Raw genomic sequence first — 21,159 nt, 5'->3', positions numbered from 1 at the left:
TGATAATCATTGTTTCCTCCTGAATAATGTGCCCAAAGGGTGTTTCATAGGTTATCTTTAAACAAGTCATAAGGGAGCACAGATGTTGCCCAGTGGTTCTCAAAAATTTGACTTGTGTCAGAAACACCTGTTAAAACCCAGACGGCTGGTGATGAAATATTCTGGAATTAGATAGTGGTGATGGTTGCGCAACTCTGAGAATATAGTAAAAAGAGCTGAACTGTGCACGTTACAAGGGTGAATTCTATAGTATGTGAATTATAGCTCAATAAAAACCAAAACACATGCCTGGGCCCCTGCCCGAGGATCTGGTTGGGTGGGTGTAGGGTGGGGCCCCAGAGCTGGCATCTCTAACAGGTCCCTGGGTGTCGCTGCTGCCGCTCCCACGGACCACGCTTCAGAGCCACTGCTCCAGCCCGGCCATTCAGCTGAGCACTAAACGAGGGCCGGCGCAGCGGAGATGCACTCCTCTTTACACAGTACCTACCCGCTTAGTGTCTTCAGCAGTTTCCATCAGATGCTGTCAGTTCAAGAAAAATATTTTGATGGGTAACTCAGTCTTTATAATATTTTCTTTACCAGGAGACACCTCTTAAAAACCAGCTGAGTGCTGAATAACTCAGGAATGTTTTAAAGATACAAACCTTATTCTAAAACTTTCAAAATTATATTACAATGTAATCTGTTAATGCCTTAATAGTGATTTTCTAAATCACCAAAAACTTAAAGTAACATAAACTTAAAATACATTTCTTCTTTCATTTTGATCCTTAGTTTTAAAATGTCCTCCTGAAAAAAAAAATAAAATAAAATGTCCTCCTGGACACAGATCCCAACTCCACTTACTTGTAGAAGAAACCTCGCCTGCCTCAACTCCAGTTTCTTTGGAAAGCCCACCCAGGAGCCCCTATCTGGAAGGTTTGCTGCAAGCACTGAACAAGAGAATATATAAAAAGCCCCTAGCGCGATGCTGTGCACATTACCCAACGGAAGGTGTTATTCCCATTCTAATTTGTAAAAACGTGAGTCCAACAGAAATTCCTCAACGGTCTGGAATTGGTCTCATCTGGCACAAGGGGTCTGATAATAAAAGGGTCCGGGTCTCTCCTCACCTCCCAGCGACCTTCCTGCTGCTGAGGCGGCTTCTGGGCACTGACTGCTTCTGCATGGCGCTTCCCCCGCCGGCTGGCTTGCCTTGTACTAACGCCAGGCGCAGCACAGAGGAACACAAGAGTGTCAAACACTGTGATTCTGTTTACTTTCCATTTATTCACATTGCATGGATTGATACACTTCCTCAATGGGATCATTCAAAAACTAATACAAACTGAGATTACATTGTCCGACGATTCAAGTATTTTAGTTTTAGAAAACGATTTCCGATTTAAAATAGAAAGCAAACAATTTATCCATTTGATTGCTGAGAAGTTTCCTGCCTCCGCCACAGCTGCGTCCGCATCAAACGGAGCGCCCTCAGCCTGGACCGTCATTGCCACTGGCCACCGACACACAAGAGGCCTTGTGCTCAGAACACCGAGTGGGAAGAAAAGTTCTGACAGGTTCCTCACGGTCACCTACTGGACAAATCAGTTTCTACTCAAAAGTCCTCACTTCCAGAATGAGAATGAATCCTAGGGGTTTGGGAGTAAGCCATTTCGTCTGGAAATCTGCAAAGCCTTCAAATGCACTGCGCTGACATTTGGATTGTTCTGAAATATAAGAGTATCTGACAAATGCTCAAAACAAGCAACTTGTTTACCTTTAAAACGAAACCAAAAAAGCTGTCTCAGTGAAAACTTGTTCTGAGCTCTAACAGTAAGGTAGAATATTAGTTTTTTTTTGCTCTACCCCAGAACAGGTAGATATTTTTTGGCATGCAGCACATCAAAAATACAATTTAGAACTGAAACTGTAAAACAATCCTTTTAAGGAAAATCAGTCCATAAACAGACCTGTCCTTCCATGGAAAACACAACCTAAACTTTAAAAACGACACGCATTTTTAGCCTGTAATTCTAACAATGAAGACAACATAACATTCAATTTTTTGCTTAATGGGAATGCTCAGAAGGAGGAGATGAATGAACAGCGGTTTAAAAACAAAAAGGCCACTGGGATACTCAGTGTTTGTCAAGAGATAACACAATCTGATTTAGAATCAAAGATATATACACCCTTTAGGCCACATTTATGACACACTCTTTATAGATTCTCAAACTAAAGACAACAATTTTAGTCCACGTTAAACATTTTAAAGCCTAATTTCTAATAATTTGTTAAAAATAAATCTAAACCCACAGGGCAGAACTGAGGTGTTACACAGTGGGGATGAAAAGGCAAGCCCTCCAGGGGCCAAGGAGCCCCTCCCCCAGTAACAATACACGGACTTAAGAGTTTACAGTGAAATCCACGTACGCTTATTAGGCTCTTTTACACTAATACATAATTAAAGTGGAGACTGGCAAGTTCCTAAAGTGTAAGAGTGATTTTAAGAAAATATCACATTTTGACTTACGGTGGACACATTTCCCCCCGTAATCTTCACTTTAACAGTACAGTCTTAGCAAGAACTTGCTGGGAATGTTAGGAAAAAGAAAGCCACACATATCCAGTAATTTAACAAGACAAACTATCTTTACCCAGGGGTGGGGGGTGGATGGGGGTGTGAAGAGTTAATCCAATCATGACTTTCATGCCATTTTTGGTGAACATTCCACATCGCATGCAAAAGCAAGCAGGAGGATGCACGAAGAGTCCCCAAAGAGGTCTGAGCGCCTTACTTTCTGGCGGGACCCAGGAGCACGCGCGGCTAAGCTGTGACGTGCTGAGGTTTGTCCCCCTTGTTTCCTCAGCCCGTTAGCAGCTGGATAACCCTGAGGTCAACAGGGCAGGGCCAGGGTTACCTTAACAGCATCCACCACCTGTTGACTAAACTCCTCATGAATACTCCCAGTTGTAAAAGGGAAGAGCAAGGTGACCGCCCCTCCCCCCAACCTCACGCCACACCTGGTCGACGCCACCCCAGCCCAACAGAGCGAGCGCCTCCCTCTGCGAGTGGCGGGAGAGTGGCAGGACGGACGAAGTCACACGCTGGGCCGAATCCTCCCAATGGAGCCAGAAAGATGCGAGCCGCAGCGCAAGCGTCCTGAGACTCTGGCGCGACTACCTGACCTCAGGTGCTTAAGAGTGACACATCGCAACATGGATTCCCCGCCTCCTTTACATCTAAAAGTTAAAGCTTTTTTTCTTTTTAAATAAAAGCAGCTGTACTATCTACACTGATTCTGACTTTTTTTAAAGTCAGAGACAGCATGTACTGAAGATCAGAATATACGAGTGTGAGCCCTCAGGCACGGACCCTGAGCCTTTAAACAAGATCATCTGGTACCAGCATTAAGTGATTCATGAGGAATGAATGAAAGTGGACATTTAGAACATTAAACTTTACCTCTAGTTCATATGACCAGAGTCTTCAAAGAACGCTAGTGTTAGTTACCTGACAGCTATGGAGAAGTGACGTGGGTATTCGTGTGTATACCCATGGCTCCCTTCCAAATGGACATACTGAATATCTTACTTTTTAAAAAGTAAATGGAAATTTCAGTATCAAATGCAGAATAAATACACTGCTGTCTAAAAGTTAAAGGCAACATTTACACACATAATTTTCTCTTCCATTTCCTTATTGCATGTTTCCTGGTTAGTTCACATGGCTCCTGTGTAATAAAACTCCTATGATTTAATAAGTTTAGGTTTTAGATCCATAGGGTTCATCATGGTACAAATAACCAAGAGCATATTCTCTTCCTTTTGTTGTATGGTTTAACCCTTTCTTTTCTATAAGGGTCTACAAACTACAAATTTGTGCTTTTAAGTCTCATTCCTAGCAACCCCCCCATCCCATTTGTCTCTAGGGGAATACAGAAGTAAGAGCACCTCATGAATAAACCTACAAAACCAAAGAACAAGCTACTCATTTCCTATTAAAATGAAACAGCAGTTCCAGAGTCACAGTAAAGCAGCCGATGGGGTTACAGGTCAGCGTCCACACAGAAAAAGCTGAAGGCAAACATCCAGTGCTCACATTTCAGCTGTAAAATAACACAATAAAGCAAAGCAGGAACACCTCCGCCACAGCACGGCAGCACGGTTCACAGGGACACACATCAGCCAAGCCCGCCAGAAAGAAGACCGCTACAGGCAAGCTCCCTTCTGGACACACCGCCGCGAAAGGCCGCGCCGGTGGTGGCAGCTGATCCCTAACCCCTGGGTCGGAAAAGCCTTTGGGAAATCTAATCGATACCCTGATTTCAGTCCATTAAGAAATCACCTGTGGTTAGTTTAATAAATGAACATAAAAAATCTTCCAAAAATTTCCTTTCAAATGTATTTCACACATTAGACAGTTCTTAAGAAGGGAGGATAGTTTCTTGACACTTAACGTTAAAGGTTTTATTGGCCATATTAATCTTCCTCACAAAAGTTTTAAGTTATCTATAAGTCCTAGAATGTCAAAGCAGGAAGAGAAGAAAACTAAGTTTCAGGGGCGGTGGGGGAGCAGCAATGGGCAACAACCGCTCCGCCGAAGTGCGCTCAGGCATCCTTTTTCTCCTGTAAAATCGTGTGCAGCTCATCCGCATCCTCGCTTGTTTTGACCCGAATCAACATGGTGACCGGGGTGGTGGCGTTCTTCTCATCAGTGGGTGGGTTTGGGACGCAGACAATAAGCACATTGTTTCTCCCGGTGCGAGTACATGGCATGTTGGGAGGAATGAGAACGTTGAGCAGTATGTTGCCTGCATTTAAACAGAGGGAAAAAATGCATCAAAATATATAAACCATAGTTCCGTGAAACTACAGCTCTAACAGACGAAACAAACGCCGGAGCAACTTATACTTAATGGAGCCACCGGAATGTCCTAAGGACAGCCACAGTTCCCTGCCAGACGCCAGCATGGTGTCCCCGAAAGAGGACCGTGGGCCTCTGGCAGGACGCGAACAGGGCCTCCCTGAGGAGGACCCGCCTTCTGCACACCTGCCCCAAGTCTCCCACAACCACGGCAGCAGCCCGAAACCAGCAGCGCTTTAGAACACACCGTGCTTTCTTGCACTGCAGAAAAAACACGCTGGCACGACGTGGAGGCTTCACTATGTCATTCGAACAGAGAATGGTCAGCAGAGAAACGGCTCTGTCAGAGGCCAGCACCGCTCACAGGGTGGGAGTGAGGTTGTTATGATAGTATCACAAATTAGTCAAGTCCACAGGAAAGCCTCACAGAAGTTTCTTTCCAGGACACAGTCTGGTGTAGTCTGCCACCACCGACCACTTCCCCTTAGACCCGCCCCGAGCCCAGCCACTACCTCTTCCTTTCAGAGGACTGTTTTAAGGGTGAAGCTGGAGGGTGGGGTAAAGGGTGGACAGCAACGAGTTAATGAATATTTGCTACATAAAAAGGATTCCTTTAAATGGTTAATTTCCCTTGAGTGTTTACTACACCATCCGATTTACCTGTAGCTTCTTAGTCACATACCTAGCACGAAGGAAAATGAAAACCATTTCGGTTACTTCTTGGCAATAGCTTTCAATACATCCAGGTTTTCTTACACACTACTACCCTGGTACTCGACTAAATCTATAATCAGTAAGTACAGGATGAATGTGGCCTGAACAAACTCTATTTCGTTCCAAAGAACACATTAATATACTTGAAAATCTCAATGACTAAATCAGCAAAGCAAAGGGCTTTTACATACTATGTGATTATGATTATTTTGTACCACCTGAAAAAAAAGATACCCACCTAAATTGGTGTCTGCCCGCACTAAAAGCTGAGTCTTCTGATTAGCTGTAGGTTTTAAATGCAGAGTGCCTACACCCTTCTCTTTAAATTCATTGTCTTTCTTGTAAAATAGTTTACACCTACAGAGAAAAATAATAGGTACGATCAGACAATGACAAATCACGACAGTCACACAGTTTTCTAACAGCCCCTGTTCACACTTGTGTGGAAGTCTGTTATTAAATGACAGCAGAGGAAGCTTAGGAAGAGCCTTCTATTGACCCAGATCAGGTCTGGACACAGGCAGATAAGAGAATCTGGTGAGACAGGCTGGAGTCCCTCCATATTTTTCTCTATTATACAGTGGGCCCTACACAACTCTTTAACAACGCTTCTAAAACCATCTTTTCTCAAAAGTCAGTCAAAATCACAGCCTAGCATCCCACACCTCCCTGACGTGCTCCTTCAGCCCTGAGCTCAAAAAAACTGACCTGGTCCTTAAAGAAGAGGAACAAATACAGAACAAACACTCTGCCACGCCCACCCCACCCCCCCTTTCCCTATTTCTTATTTTTGAATTCTCTGCAGGACTCCTTCAATTTTTGATGTCCTAAGATGTTGAAATAAGTCTGGAAAACGTGCTTAAGCAAGGCCTAAAATAATGCTGTCAAATGTCTCCCCAGCCTCCTGTCACACATCTCCTTAGGTTATTAACAAATCAAAACTACTGCCTGTTCCTTTGATTTACTCTGATTAGAAAAAAATCTTGGGAATTCCCTGGCAGTCCAGTGGTTAGGACTTGGCGCTTTCACTGCTGTGGCCCAGGTTCAATCCCTGGTTGGGGAACTAAGAAACCACAAGCCGTGCGGTGTGGCCAAAAAAAAAGAAAAAAATCTTAAGTCAGGGTCATTCCTTTACATCATCTGTGTAATTAAATTTTAAAACAGGCAAAAGGAATTGCTGGTCTCTTTTAAAAGTTCTCAAAAATAAACAACATTTGGGAATCCCACAGGAATTGGTGATTCACACTATGAAAATTGCTGACTTAAATCTGAAATGTCTGTATTAGAAAAACACATCCAGGGAAGCTTCTAAAAGGGCACAAATGTTTTTCAGTAAATATCTTTGTTAAAAAGCACTAATTTCATTGAGAGATAATTCAAAATTTCTCTTCAGCCCTCTTCTGAAATCAGCAGCTCTCATTAGACAAACAAACGAAAACCAAGAGCCCCAAACCAGCTCTCATCGAGGGAAAGATGAAGTATTTACACGTCCTTAACGGGAAGGAATGGCTGCTATGGAGAACTTTCTGGCTGTGAGAAAATGCACGAAGGTCAACGTGTCTCTAGGAAGGAATCCGAGATGCCGCCTAATTTAAGGGCAGAAGTAAAACCAAACCTCCAATCAGTGACTAGGTGACTGTCTTTGTAGGGAAGGAGGAGGGGAAGAGAAGAAAGGAGAAAAAGGGAGAGCATGATGAGAGGAGACTGGGGCAGGAAGATCAAAAAGAAAAGACTGTCTCTAAAGCACCTGATAAGCAGAAAAGAGCTAAATTAACAGAAAAGAGTAGGACACGCCCCGCAGGAAATTTTTAGACTCAGATTATTTTTGAATAAACAGGCCAAGAATTCTTCCTTGTTCCAATTCAAAGAATGGGCGCAGCCTGGCCCCAGGATGGGATGCCCAGTAAGTTCTGCAGGGACCGCGTCGCCTGCGCTCTCCAGCCAGAAGCCTCCTCCCACGCCTTTGAAAAGTGGAATTCCCGGCACTAGTACTTACTTTTTGGAGTAAAAAGCATCTTCTTCTTTTACTTCAGTAACTACTACTTTGGGTGGCTCATCATTCTCTTCTTCATCTCCACCTTTTATAAAAAACAACACTAATTCAGTAAGATTCAAATCAAGAGCTTGAAAATGTGACAAAAGAAGTTAGTTACCTACTCCCCCGCCCAACCTAAAAATTCCATGTAAGCTGATACAGAAACTGAAACACAATCTAATCGTGCTGGGGTGGGGATAAGGAGGCACTCACTGGATTTTTGCAGAAAGCCTTTGAATCAAAGTGTCTGTGCTTGTATTCAGTGAACAGGCAAACTCACACAGGAAAACAAGCAGTCAACACTCACATGTACTCAGATTACCCACTGGGAAATAAAAATCTCAGATGGGCTTCCGACACTTTCATCCCCGAATGCTCCTGTGACTGTAGCTGCGTCACACCAAGGAATAACCAATGAGAGCAACGACCAAAGACGACGGAGAAAGTAACAACTTCACAGGACAAGTTGTCAGAGAAATTAGTCCAAAGCCAACTGTAGGCAACTTAAGCTCTGTCTGGGCCGCCACGCCCCTGGACATGCTGGCACCACGGGCACCCTCTCGGCTGAGTCCAACAGCACTTCCCTTCACTCCAGTGCCTCAACCTCAGGGGAGAGCTAAGTCACTGCTGGACACAAATTACAATCCCCTTAAGGAGAAAGCAACTGCATAAAACTGACTAGCGACTAAGAAAAACAATTCTGGCGCTCAAACAATTCAGGTCACAAGCTCATTTCGATTTTAAGAAGGCACTCCTGAGTTAGGCCCTCCAGCGTGGGCCCCGGGCATCTGTTATTTTAACAAGCTCTCCAAGTCTTCCTGTGCATAAGACGTGATAAGGAATAAGGATAAGGAATAAGTGCTTTATGGAGGGCATCCTGCTGAGATGGAGACTTAATTCAAACTCAACATCACTTCCACAAGCAGCAGAGTCCCTGTGACTACGACAGACTCTCCCTCTGTCATATTTAGGGCAGAGAAGAAGGGGGGAACTCTTTATTCTATGCTTTGCCCTGGGGGGCCCTTGCCTGAGGATACAGGTGATGAGGGCAAGGCAACATAAGGAGAGTTATACATAATACATAATATTTAAAACATAGTATTTTGCCCACTGGCAAATTGCAGTTTTCCTTCTCAAGGATCAATATACTGATGCCTGAGAGACGTACTTTTAACTGCTTATAAGTAAGAGCCTACATACACACAGTTTGTTCACAACCACCATGTGGTGAAGAGGGATTATGACACAACCCCTCTTTTCAGGGAGCTAAGAACCACACAGGGAGCGGAGGGGCTGGGATTAAGGCCTGGTTTGGGGCACTAACACGACACACCACAGAAACTTCTAGAAAGGTGGCTGCAATCCAGACCCATCTTGGGAAAACACTGTCAATTTGTTCCCCCACAGCTATGAAGTCTACCTTTTTTAGAGTATGGTTTTGCCGTGTGAATTTATAAGCAAATCTCTTAAAAACAAACAATTCAGTGAACGTCCATCATGAATTTTTCAATAAAATACAATTTTTTTTAATGGCAAGCCAAGTATTTGATAATTTTCAAAGTCACTGTGCCAGATGTTTTTATATTATTATTTTTATATTCTTAATCCTTAAAATAACCCTACCAAATCGGTCTTACTCCATTTCACGAATAAGGAGACAGACTCAAAGGAGTTAATCAACTCTGTCCAGGATCACACTCACGTTGAGGAAATGATGGAGTTGTGACGCGACTCCAGATCCGCCTCGTTCACAAGGCTACGCCTTTCCCACCAAATACAGAACTCCCACAGATCTAGAAGACTTCCAGGGCTGACTGTGTGTTTACCTTTGCAGTCGTTACCGCCACCTTCTGCTCGGCTCGCCAACGTTTTAGCGGAAAATGGTGAAGAAACTGGTTTACTCTGGGCAATTTCTTTGCCAAATAAACTGGAGTTTCCAGAAGAAAATGAAAATCCAGTCAAGGGGCCAGAGTTTAAGGAGCCCAAAACAGAACTATCAATTTTCTTGCCGAAATTAAATGAGGCACTTGTTGCTCCTAGTGACGGGTCCTTGTTCTTTTCAGACACAGCCTCCACCTTCTCTTCAGATGTATCCTCAGTTTTGTTGCCATGAAACAAAAATGTTGACTCTTGCTGTAATTCTGTTGAACCAAACAGGGAAGGAGGCTGTGTTTCAACTGATATTTTGTTGGTTTCACCTTCAGAATTACTGCTGCCACTGTTCCCATGTTGCTGTTCGATGCTTGCTAAGTATTTCTCATAGTCTTTAAAGATAGGTGTCAGATCACAGAGCGGGTTTGTATTCACGTGCTTCACGATCCAATCCCGAACAGAGCAGTTTAAGGCCGCCAACTGCTTATGATAGGCATTCCTGTGGCGGGCGGCACTGGAGGTAAGGCCAGAGGAGGCAGGCTGCTGACTGTCGCCATTAGTTTTGGGATTTGAAATCTTTTTATCGACCAAGGAGGTAGGGCCGTTTACAGCAACAGACCCTACAGGAAATTACAGTTTTAAGAATTTATTCAGAAGCTGATTTAATTAAGTCATCTTGATTTTCATACCACTCTGTCTTCGTATTTTGTGCATTTACTGTATCCTATTTTTGTGACAGCTCAAGAAGTACGTGCACATATAGTATTTGGAAACTAGTTATTACAAAAATCAAATCAAACATTATATATATGAATATATCTATTTTTTACATGCTTGCATTTAACCGCTATAATTTTAAAATAATCTTTTCCTTCAAAAGGATGGCTTTTTTACCTAAAACTGTCAAAATACTATGTTAGTATAAAACTTACTCCCCAAGGTTGTAAGGAGGAACATATATTAATGCAGTTAAAATCTTAATAGAAAGTACTTATCTTAATCACACTAAACATTCTGCCAAATTTAAATGAAACAGTATATACTCTTAGAATAACTAGCTAAGTATAATCCAACGAGTCAGGATCATTTCTAAGAACCAAAGATTTTAACCCATGTTCCCATTCTCTGTTGTTTTAATCCCAAGACTTCTTGACCAATTCCCTCAAAACAGGATTAGGCAATCAACATGTCCTGGGCAAAATAAATCTAGACTGGGAACAGTAAGGTATGTGGCACACAGGAAATTCTTGGTACATGTATAATGAATGAGGGGGTGGGATGGGAGGCCTTTACAGAGGGTCTGCTAAGAGCTTCTTTTTCTCCTTTGACCCTTAGGTTGATTCTGAGGTCATTCTCATTTCGCAGTTGAAGATTTGGAGGCTCAAAGGTTAAGGAACTTCACCGAGGTCACACAGAGCTGGTAACTGGCAGAACTGAGAACAGAACCCAGGTCTATTTTGGCCTGTGGTCTACTCACTTACTCTGTAAAGAGCCAAAAGCTCCCTGATTTCCATCCCTTTCACCATTACCCCGTTTTTGCTCATATAGCCTCAGGACCCAGAAAAAGTACAAGAAAAACATCTTTGAAAGTTATTTTTCAAAGATCATCTTTACACAGATGTGACTCGGGGTAGAAGAACCTACTCACCGAAGGTGGCCTTGGTCTCGGTTGCTGTCCTTGCACTGGAGAAGGGCGGGGCACTAGTTATGCTGTTTCCGTTTGACAGTCCTTCCAAAGGCTTCCCTCCAGCACCATTACCAAATCCAGAAAACCCTCCTCCTCCAGAAGGTACAACCAAGCCTTTAAAATCTTTAAAGGCCCCTCCACTATCAGACTGAAATATAAAGAAAGAGCACACATTAGATAACTCTACTTTTTTGTCTCCAAATAAGCAAGTGAATGACAGCATTATCTTGGCTAAATAGTACCTAGAATCCTTATGCAACCAGCATTAAAGGAAACTGCCAGCACAAGCAGAAACAGAACATGGATTTTACTCATGACAGCTTTGCAATCCGAAGCTGCCTTCCTAAAACAGGAAGGATAGATGTCATTTACAGTGAAATAATTTTTAAAAATATATTTAGGATATAAAAGGTTAAAAAGACTAATTCAAATAAATTCATGGACTCACCACCGAGGCACAGAACTGTAACCAAAAACACATTCTCAACACAACTAAACCCCAAATGAAAGATTTTTCATATACTACTCAAAGACCCTTTGCCTAAGGAAATTGTAGAAACATCAAGTGAGGTTAACTAAAAGTACTTTACCCACTACTTATAATTTCCTAAGAACTTTTGTTGCTTTCAGCCTGCTTTCAGTATACAGAAACTTGCAAAGTTGACTGAGTCCCAATTCTAGATTTTCCGTTAGTTGAGAAATCCAGAGGCAACATTTTATTCCCAAGGTCTCCTCTGCTTTCCTTAGCAAGGTCTTTCTCGCAGACCCTTCCTGCTGTTGGTAGCTCGCTCCCACCTCTAACCCAAGACGCTCTGGAAATGTTTGGCGTGCCTTATGAAATTCTAAGGCTGCTCTCTGCCCCTGGGCTGTGGTCTACACTGTTGCTGCCTCTTCACTGTCGCTTGTCCGCAGCTGGCCCGTCCCTCCTTGAGCCTGTCTCCCCTAGGCATCTCGTTCTTCATCATGAGCTCCCACTCTTAGGCCTCTTCTCATCGCCCCTGGCTTCAACCTCCTTGATGGGGAAATTTCTCAGAGCTGCACCCACCTCTCACGCCACTTCCTGTTCTGAGTGGCCAATCAGTACACCTAGTGGTCTCCTAGAGAACTCCACTTGGATGTACCACAGGCCCTTGAAATACATCTCTTTTTTTTTTTTTTTAAGAGATGTGCATGGCAGCCCACATGGCAGGAGAGTTTGGGGAAGAATGGATACATGGATATGGGGTGAGTCGCTTTGCAGCGCACCTGAAACTGTCACAATATTGTTCATTCGCTATACCCCGATATAAAATAAAAAGTTAAAAAAAAATAGAGAGATGTACAATTTATTTATTTTTTTGGCCACACCTGGAGGCGTGTGGGATCTTAGTTCCCCGACCAGGGCTCGAACCTGCACCCCCTGCATTGGGAGGCGGAGTCTTAACCACCAGACTGTCAGGGAAGTCAAGAAATACATTTCTAAAACAAAATCGATCACCTCCTCCCTAATGAAGCTGTCCCTCCCCCCGGTATCTTCTTCATGACAGAGCCACCAAATATAACTTGGCTCAACACCTACATCCAGCCAGTCACCAGTCTTAAGAATGAAATCAGGCCAGAAAAGAACTTGGAATAAAGAAAAATTGAACAGAGCCACCACAGAACATGCAGTTCTGTAGGTTTATTCCAAGGATGCCACCCAAGATGTTCAAACCAGCCTCTCCTGCCTGACAACAGATGCCCAGGTCACCAAGACAGCACTCCCGGGTCTGGAATTTACTTGAGGGATGAGGACTGCACTGGGGAAGAGTTATTAAACATGGAGTGATGGCTGCGTACTGACCACATGGTTTCAGCTCACCAGTTATGACTCATCTTTTATCCTTTGGAACACAGGGATGAAACATTTTAATATGCCATATTACACTAGAAGGAAAAACAAAATGGGAAACGCTTCTATTATTCTCAAAGGTATCAGCCTACCCACAGCTCGATCCTAGGGAGCAGATAACACTTTGAGAATATCTTACATTTTCCTTTCTTACTTCCAACACCCACTTCCCTTGCTTTCCTATTGCTATACTCTTTTCCCTTTTCATACTGTCACTCAACTCAAATTTGTCTACATCTATATCTTATTTCTGCAATTGGATGAATTCCCTTTAAGGTACAGATCTCTTATTTACTTATTTATTTACTTATTTATTTTTTCTTCAATATAAATTTATTTATTTTTGGCTGAGTTGGGTCTTTGTTGCTGCGCGTGGGCTTCCTTTAGTTGTGGTGAGCGGGGGCTACTCTTCGTTGCAGTGTGCGGGCTTCTCATTGTGGTGGCTTCTCTTGTTGTGGAGCACGGGCTCTAGGCGTGTGGGCTTCAGTAGTTGTGGCTCGCGGGCTCTAGAGCGCAGGCTCGGTAGTTGTGGTGCACGGGCTTAGCTGCTCTGTGGCATGTGGGATCTTCCCGGACCAGGGCTGGAACCCGTGTCTCCTGCACTGGCAGGTGGATTCTTAACCACTGAGCCACCAGGGAAGTCCCAGATCTCATATTTATTATCTTTTTCTATCTCCCATGTTCTACACCAAGGATTTTCACAACTGCACTAGGCATTTTAAAAAGCATTTATTAATAACCCAATCAAAATATGGGCATAAGATCTAAACAGACATTTCCCCAAAGAAGACATACAGATGGCCAACAGGCACATAAAAAAATGTTCAACATTGCTAATTATTAGAGAAATGCAAATCAAAACTATCAATACAATGAGGTATCACCTCACGCCAGTCAGAACGGCCACCATCAAAAAGTCGACAAGTAATAAATGCTGGAGAGTGTGGAGAAAAAGGAACCCTCCTACACTGTTGGCAGGAATGTAAATTTGTGCAGCCACTATGGCAAACAGTATGGAGGTTGCTTAAAAAAACTAAAAACTACCATACAATCCCACTCCTCGGCACATATCCAGACAAAACTATTGATATAATTCGAAAAGATACTTGTACCCTAATGTTCACTGCAGCACTATTTACAAGAGTCAAGACAGGGAAGCAACCTTAATGTCCACTGACAGATAACTGGATAAAGATGTAGTGTGTATATATATATATATACACACAATGGAATGTTACTCAGCCATAAAAAAGAATGAAATAATGCCATTTGCAGCAACATGGATGGACCTAGAGATTATCATAGTAAGTGAAGTGAGCCAGACAAAGACAAATATCATATCGCTTATATATGGAATCTAAAAAAATGATACAAATGAACTTCCTTACAAAACAGAAATATGACTCACAGACATAGAAAACAAACTTATGGTTACCAAAGGGGAAAGGTGGGGTGAGGGATAAATTACGAGTTTGGGATTAACATATATACAACACTACTATATATTAAATAGATAACCAACCAAGGAATTACTGTACAGCACAGGGAATTATACTCAATATCTTGTAATAATGAATTAACAATGAAAAACCATTATATGTATTTAAAAAAAAGACATTCTTGATAGATTACATAAAAGACATTAAAAAAAAAAAAGCATTTATTGATCTGACTGCTCCCAGAGGTGGAAATATTCTATAGCTCAGAAATCAAGTTAGTGTTTAACACCAGAAGCTGTAAGAAAACACTCACTTCAAATCCAACATTTCTACGCTTTGCTCTCTTTATGGCTCTATTCTTCAAGACTTCCTCACTGGCCACGGAGAATGTTCCCACCTGCAGGAGTGTACAAATTAAACAGCAACAAGATAAGGCCAAAAAGGTGATAAAATGCTGAACAAAAAAGCTAGACCAGACAAACTGATCAATATCTTCTGGTTTTTAAGTAACACAAATTATGGAGAGGGCACGTTAAGTTAAAGTTTACGTCTAGTATCTATCTTGTGAATTCCAATGCTAGTTAGGCGAATCAGAAACCTTCCAGAAACTACAAATCCAGACTTTATCACAATTCAGAGAGAAGAGCGCATACATCAAAGTTCTAAGAAGACTAAGACCATCAAAACTTTGGCGCAAAGCTGTTCATGATCAATTCTTCGAATATTTCAAACATATTCAAAGACATTACCCAGATGCCCAAATCTAATCTCTTACAACTATGGTTTTCAAAAGTAAATGTTATGTTCATAATACACATTATTTTACAGAAGAGCTTTGCCCATTTGCCCATGATCCAGAAGACCACTGAGACTGGGGCTCTAAGTCACCTGCTGGAAACCTGCTGAAAATCTTTGGCTTTACTTCAACCCCTCTTTTTACCCTGGAGGAATGGCATAAAATATTTTCTGTAAAAAGTTCTCATCTATACTTATTTCAGATAATGCTAAACTTAAAGAGATCTCTACACCCATAGAAGGGACCATTTGGCTACACCTGACCCAAATTAAATGTAATGTCCTTCCACACTCATTTCATTAGAATCTGTCCAAATGGAACTCCTTTCATTCCTGAAGTATTTTAATGTCAAAACAAATCATTATATGGTAGGCCCAGAATGTAACTGTGCCTAAAACCCGGAAAGAACTAAAGTTACCAAAGACTTGCTTAAAAAGTACCAAGTCAGTCAGAATTGTTAAAAGCTCTTTTAAAAGCCCATACTTGTGATTTTGGTTTCCCCAAACATACCAGTACACATATTTGTAAAGGAAAAAATATTAATATTAGAAAACAGATTGAGAAAGAAGGAAAACAGCAGTCTTAAGAATTATCTTGGAAACATTTTTGCAGACTCTTTATAATATACGTCTATTTTTTAACCTAGCACACTTCTACTAACTTGGTGCAGATTTCCTTAGTGAACTGGCCTGGGAGTATCAAACTGCTGATGAGGCACTTTAGAAATGCAGCTGTGTTCTAGTCTTTGTAAGATAAAAATTAAAAGATTTCCTCAGGGAAGACCATTTTTATTTGGTTAGGAAAGAAACTAGGCCATCTAAATTCTATTCCTATTAACGCAGTTGTTGGGGGGTGGGGAGTGTCTTCAGAATATGAAATAAAATGAGCCTCCAAGGAGCATTACAGTAAGGGAGGCGACCTCAGTCTTCTAAAATCTAAAACTGTGAGCGTGGCAGACTAAGACAGTGGTGGTGAACCACTTTTCAGGTCTGAGTGCTGGCACCGTGCTCCGTTCGTGACTAGATCACTCACTCACCCTTCAATCTGGACTAAAACCACGGGCTCAGAATGCGCCAATGAAACGCTACATGAAATTCAGGAGGAAGGTGCTTCTACAAAGGAGCAGAGTACTTAGGGAATAGTTGTTAATGGAAAAGCACACCCAAATGTAATCAATTTCTAGACTAAGTACAGATCATAAGAAACCATACTATTTCCAGTTCCAGATGTTCTTAAAAAGGCCTTTTAATTTTATCAGAATCTTCATGAGGAATCCCAAAATGAATTTAAATTTGGAAGTAGAAGGAAATTCTTAGGGAAATTATTTTTTACCTCTTCTGCTTCATCTTCTTGATCCCAATTCCTATCCGTCAATTCCTTCTCGGCAATTCTTTTGGCCATTTTTTCGAACCTAAAAGCAAAAAGGTTAGAAGTAATAAGTTTACTTTTCTAGAATATGATTTAACTCTTACAAAGAATTTAAAAAATTTACTCTAGCATGAAATGAGATAAAAACATTCCTGATACCAGTGGGCACTGCTTTAATGAGAACTCTGTAACACTGTGAGGCTCCTAGTGTCACGAATCCAATAAAGATTACTGGAGGAGGCATTCCATGCAACTTATACTTACACACAGTCTTGCTACAGGCAAGACATTTTTAATATTTAAAATTCTCTTAAGGATGATACAGTAAAGTACAACCTTAGTTAAGAATTTGAATAAGGTATTGGAAATACCTTCCCAACATGAGTACAGATGGTCCCTGACTTACAACGGTTCGCCTTGCAAGTTTTCAAGTTTACAATGGTGTGAAAGCAATATGCATTGAGTAGAAACCTTCTTTCAGATTTTGATCTTTTCTCAGGCTGACAGCAGGCGGAATGATACTCTCTCGTGATGCTGGCCAGCGGCAGCAAGCCACAGCTTCCAGTCAGCCAGCCACGCCATCACAATCGATGTACTTAACAGCCATTCTGTACCCATACAGCCATTCTCTCTTTCATTTTCAGTACACTATTCAATAAATTACATGAGATATTCAACACTACTATAAAATAGTCTTTGTGTTAGATGATTTTGCCCAACTGTAGGCTAATGTAAGTGTTCTAAGCACATTTAAGGTAGGCTGAGCTACGATGTTCGGTAGGGTAGGTATATTAAATGCATTTTCGACTTACAGTATTTTCATCTCATCATGGGTTTATTGTGACGTAACCCCAACATATGTTGAGGAAGATCTCTATTCATCTTTAGGCTACAGACAAGTTGATAGTAATCTATTTCCCAAGACTGAACATTTAATTACCCCAAATTGCATATTTCTAAGCTAGGACATCATTTAAAAGTTCAAAACATGATTAATATGGATGTGTTAACATTCCTAGAATTTTTAACTCTTCAAAAATAAGCCATCAGGGCTTCCCCGGTGGCGCAGTGGTTAAGAATCCACCTGCCAATGCAGGGGGCATGGGTTCGAGCCCTGGTCCGGGAAGATCCCACATGCCGCGGAGCAACTAAGCCCGTGCGCCACAACTACTGAATCTGCACTCTAGAGCCCGCAAGCCACAACTACCGAGTCCACGTGCCACAACTACTGAAGTCCACGCGCCTAGAGCCCGTGCTCCGCAACAAGAGGAGCCACCGCAATGAGAAGTTCGCGCACCACAATGAAGAGTAGCCCCAGCTCGCCGCAACTAGAAAAAGCCTGCACGCAGCAAAAAAGACCCAACGCAGCCAAAAATAAAAATAAAACAAATTTATAAAACAAATAAAGCCATCAGCTCAACTCCTCAAAAACCATGGTGTCACGGGGAGGATTAAGAGTCAGGGATTGACGGTACTATCTCTACGAGCACTTATTCAAGGTGGGTACTTGTATCCATCCCTTAAAATTTCCGATTTATTTTGTGATCCTAAGATCATATATCCTTTGCTATTAAAAACAGAAACAATCAATGGAGAGCTCCACTGTGAGTGTTGTGCTGGATTCTTCCCTAACTTACCAGTTAAATGGACCAAAAACCTCCATTTCCTCTGCTACTTACCTTGCCCAGGAATTTATCGATTAGTTTGGAACACTAGCCAGGGTTCCTGAAAACCAGCCTAGCTTCCTTCCTATAGTCCTTCCCCAGTCTCATTTGCCCTCAACACCACAACCCACCAGAGTAAGTTTCTAGAACCTCCTGGTCATTAAGATACAAACTTACACATCACCCACTGCATGTTAGTATCTATAAAATAAAATTCAAATGCTGGCATTCCAAAGTCCTCCAAAATCTGACCCCCTGTAGGGTGATCACATAGGGCTTTTCAGCTTTTAATACTCTTCTAATAATCTCTCAATTTTTCTTTTACAAGTGCTTTTTTCTGATTACAGAATAAATGGTTTTAAAGTCCCAGATTCTAAAACATAAATGAGAATTTACGTAATTTTCATTCATTACCTACAAATCCTCTTTTTTAATGCCTCCCTCCCAAACACTTGGTCAAGTTTTGCTATTAATCTTTGTCGTCCAGAAAACAAACAAGGTACCCTTACACATAAATCCTTACTAAACTCGAACTGTTCAGAGGCCAGGTCTCTGCGTGGATTCTTTTGGGCCATTTTCCTACTCAGTAACTAGCACCTCCACCAGAGGGCAGAAGAGGGGAAAATCTGAAACAGTCATTTTTTGCTATCAACTATTAACTTAATAACAGGTATTAAGATTAACTGGCAAAAAGGGGTGGAGCTGAAAGTGCAAAACCTGTGATAAGCGTAAAACTGTAACACTAACACTAACTCATACCCACAACTGAAGAGACAACTGGCATACTGAAACAACCTAACTTAATGTAGCTGCTTCCTGTTCCACCATATTTATCCCATCAGTGACTAACCAGAGCGCGGGTATCTTTGTTTCACTCACTCATGTACCTCAAATCCACTCCCCCCCGCCCCCCCCAATGGCTGATGGTCCGGCTGTTGCAGAATCAGAGATCTGGGGCACGAAGTATTTGAGAAAATACCACAAAATGCTAGAATCCAGTTTTGCCATTTTGTTGCTGGAGACCTTGGGCAAATTATTTAATTTTTGTGCCTCAGTTTCTTCATTTGTAGAACACGGAGGTGTTGTGAAATTTAAATGAGATACACAAAAAGCTTAGTTTAGAACAATGCCTGGAACAGAGGAAGGACTCAATAAATATTATTAAAGGAACAAGTTTCGTTAGAAGCAAAGGCTACAAAATACTACTTCTCCTCCCTAACTTAAAAGCTGTAGTGTGGAAAAAAAGAGAATTAACTTGAATTATGAGTCTGGCTTTAAAAAATACGTTACCAAATCCATATTTTATTTCAAAGCATGATACTTCAGACAATAATTTTCTTTTTATGCCAGAAGAGAAAAAGGAAAAAAAATCCCTGTAAAGTACTTAGCGCAAAGCCTGGCACCTAGAGTCTTCTGTGCTATTACTAAGAACTTAAAAAACATGTGGGCTTGTGGTTTAAAAGGCGCCAAATTATAAAATGATTACTAGGTATGAAGCACACCTTGTGATAGCAACTCGAAACTTTTGGTAATTGGAGAAAACTTTATTTGTGCCCGACATAGTGAGGTATGCGATCTCTACCACCTGGTGCTGCCCTACCTTCAGTCCACATCAGTTTTAAGACGGAAACAGATTCGAACATACTCGATGGTGTGATGCCCGGAGGAAAAAGGGAACATGGGGCCGGAACCCGGAGACTGAAACGCTAGGGAAAAACGAAATCTCTAACACTGCTTCTTAATCGGACAGCCTAACGAGTGATCAGTGGCCTGAGACTGCAATAAGAAAATGAAACCAGACCAAGGAGGTGGTGGAAAGAACGAAAAGAAAGAGACGAGTACCGAGAGGAACCGCTAGGAAATAAACCGAGGGGGCCTCGCCAGGACGGTCCCTGCCCGCTCCAGCTCCGGCCTCCGCCAGGGCCGCAGGGGCCCCGCGCCCGGGCGGGCCTTACCCAAGTCGGACACCGCAGCCCCGACAGGCCGGCCCCGAGCCCGGCTTCACAAACAGGCCCGACTGCGTCGCTGCTGACACCGCGCCCCACCCCGGCTCGCCCATTACCCGCTCTCCAGCCGGGGCCCCGCACCCCGCTCCTTCCTCCCAGGGTCTCCATTCCAGGCCCGGGTCCCGCACCCGGAGCCCGGCTTCCTCCTCCCAGACCCGGGCCCCGCACCCCGGCTTCCGCGCTCGGCCCCCGCCCCTACCGCGCCGCCCACCCGCCCGCCCGCCTCTCACCTCGCCGGCGGCAGCCGCGGCCCTCGCTAGGCTGTGGGTGCGGCGAAGCCCGGGTGCGTAGCGGCGGGCAGGTGCGAGGTCGCGGCCGCGGCGCTCGGGTCTGAAGCGGCGCCCGGTCGCTTCCGGTGCGCTGAGAGACTCGAAGGATTCGGTGGTCGGCAAGCCCTGAGTCTCAAACACCATGTCCCTCGGGGACCTCGTCTCTCTGCGTTGGGCAGTGAGGGGGAGAATCGTCCGTTCAAGAGGAGACCTTTGGGAGAACGGCGGCCCACACGCGCCACGCCGCCATTTTGTAACTCGAATCTACCCCTCACGGCCCATTCGAAAAAAAGGGAGGAAAGAAACGCCCGCGTCCAGCTACTACGCAAGTGCGCCGGAGCCTTGGTTTGCAGCTCCTCCTACGGCGGCAGCGAGGCGTCACGCGGCGCATGCGCCCAACTGCTTTGAAGCGGCCGCCTGAGCTCTCCCGGCTCACGCATGTGCGCGCGCATGCGCGCACTCCACGCGCCGGCCTCTAGGGCAATCGGCGCCGGCAGCCCGGGGTTAGCGCGAGTTGGTCACGTGTCGGCGGCCGTAAGCGTTTGAGGCGGCCGTAAGCGTTTGAGACGTCCGCGCGCCGGTCGCTGCTG

General features: G+C 43.2%; 1 protein-coding gene and 1 long non-coding RNA gene across 4 annotated transcripts in view; one reads left to right on the top strand and one right to left on the bottom strand.

Moving 5' to 3' along the window:
* LOC309608668 overlaps nt 1-14,772 on the top strand; it is a 314,353-nt gene extending 299,581 nt beyond the window's left edge. The window contains exon 2 of the long non-coding RNA XR_014233054.1: nt 14,337-14,772. This is a non-coding gene — a long non-coding RNA (uncharacterized lncRNA). The remainder of the gene's footprint in view (nt 1-14,336) is intronic.
* On the bottom strand, nt 1,250-20,862 carry NUP50 (nucleoporin 50). 3 transcript variants are annotated; one of them, XM_082350864.1, is made up of 8 exons: nt 20,531-20,862; nt 16,595-16,673; nt 14,780-14,863; nt 11,119-11,305; nt 9,425-10,090; nt 7,560-7,641; nt 5,802-5,920; nt 1,250-4,796 (listed from the first exon to the last, which is right to left on the bottom strand). In XM_082350864.1, exons 2-8 carry the CDS (start codon nt 16,661-16,663, stop codon nt 4,594-4,596), a joined length of 1,410 nt encoding a protein of 469 aa, XP_082206990.1. In that variant the 5' UTR covers nt 16,664-16,673; nt 20,531-20,862; the 3' UTR covers nt 1,250-4,593. The 3 variants fall into 3 exon arrangements, with proteins under 3 accessions (XP_082206990.1, XP_082206991.1, XP_082206992.1); XM_082350865.1 differs by lacking the exon at nt 14,780-14,863; XM_082350866.1 differs by lacking the exon at nt 9,425-10,090 and having other exon boundaries at nt 20,531-20,852.
* Between the last annotated feature and the right edge of the window lie 297 nt (nt 20,863-21,159).

Source organism: Balaenoptera borealis (assembly GCF_965194805.1).
Source record: "Balaenoptera borealis genome assembly, chromosome: 13".
Taxonomy (NCBI): Eukaryota; Metazoa; Chordata; class Mammalia; order Artiodactyla; family Balaenopteridae; genus Balaenoptera; species Balaenoptera borealis.
The sequence above is the reverse complement of the archived record's forward strand: the minus strand, read 5'-3'. Positions and strand labels throughout refer to the sequence as shown.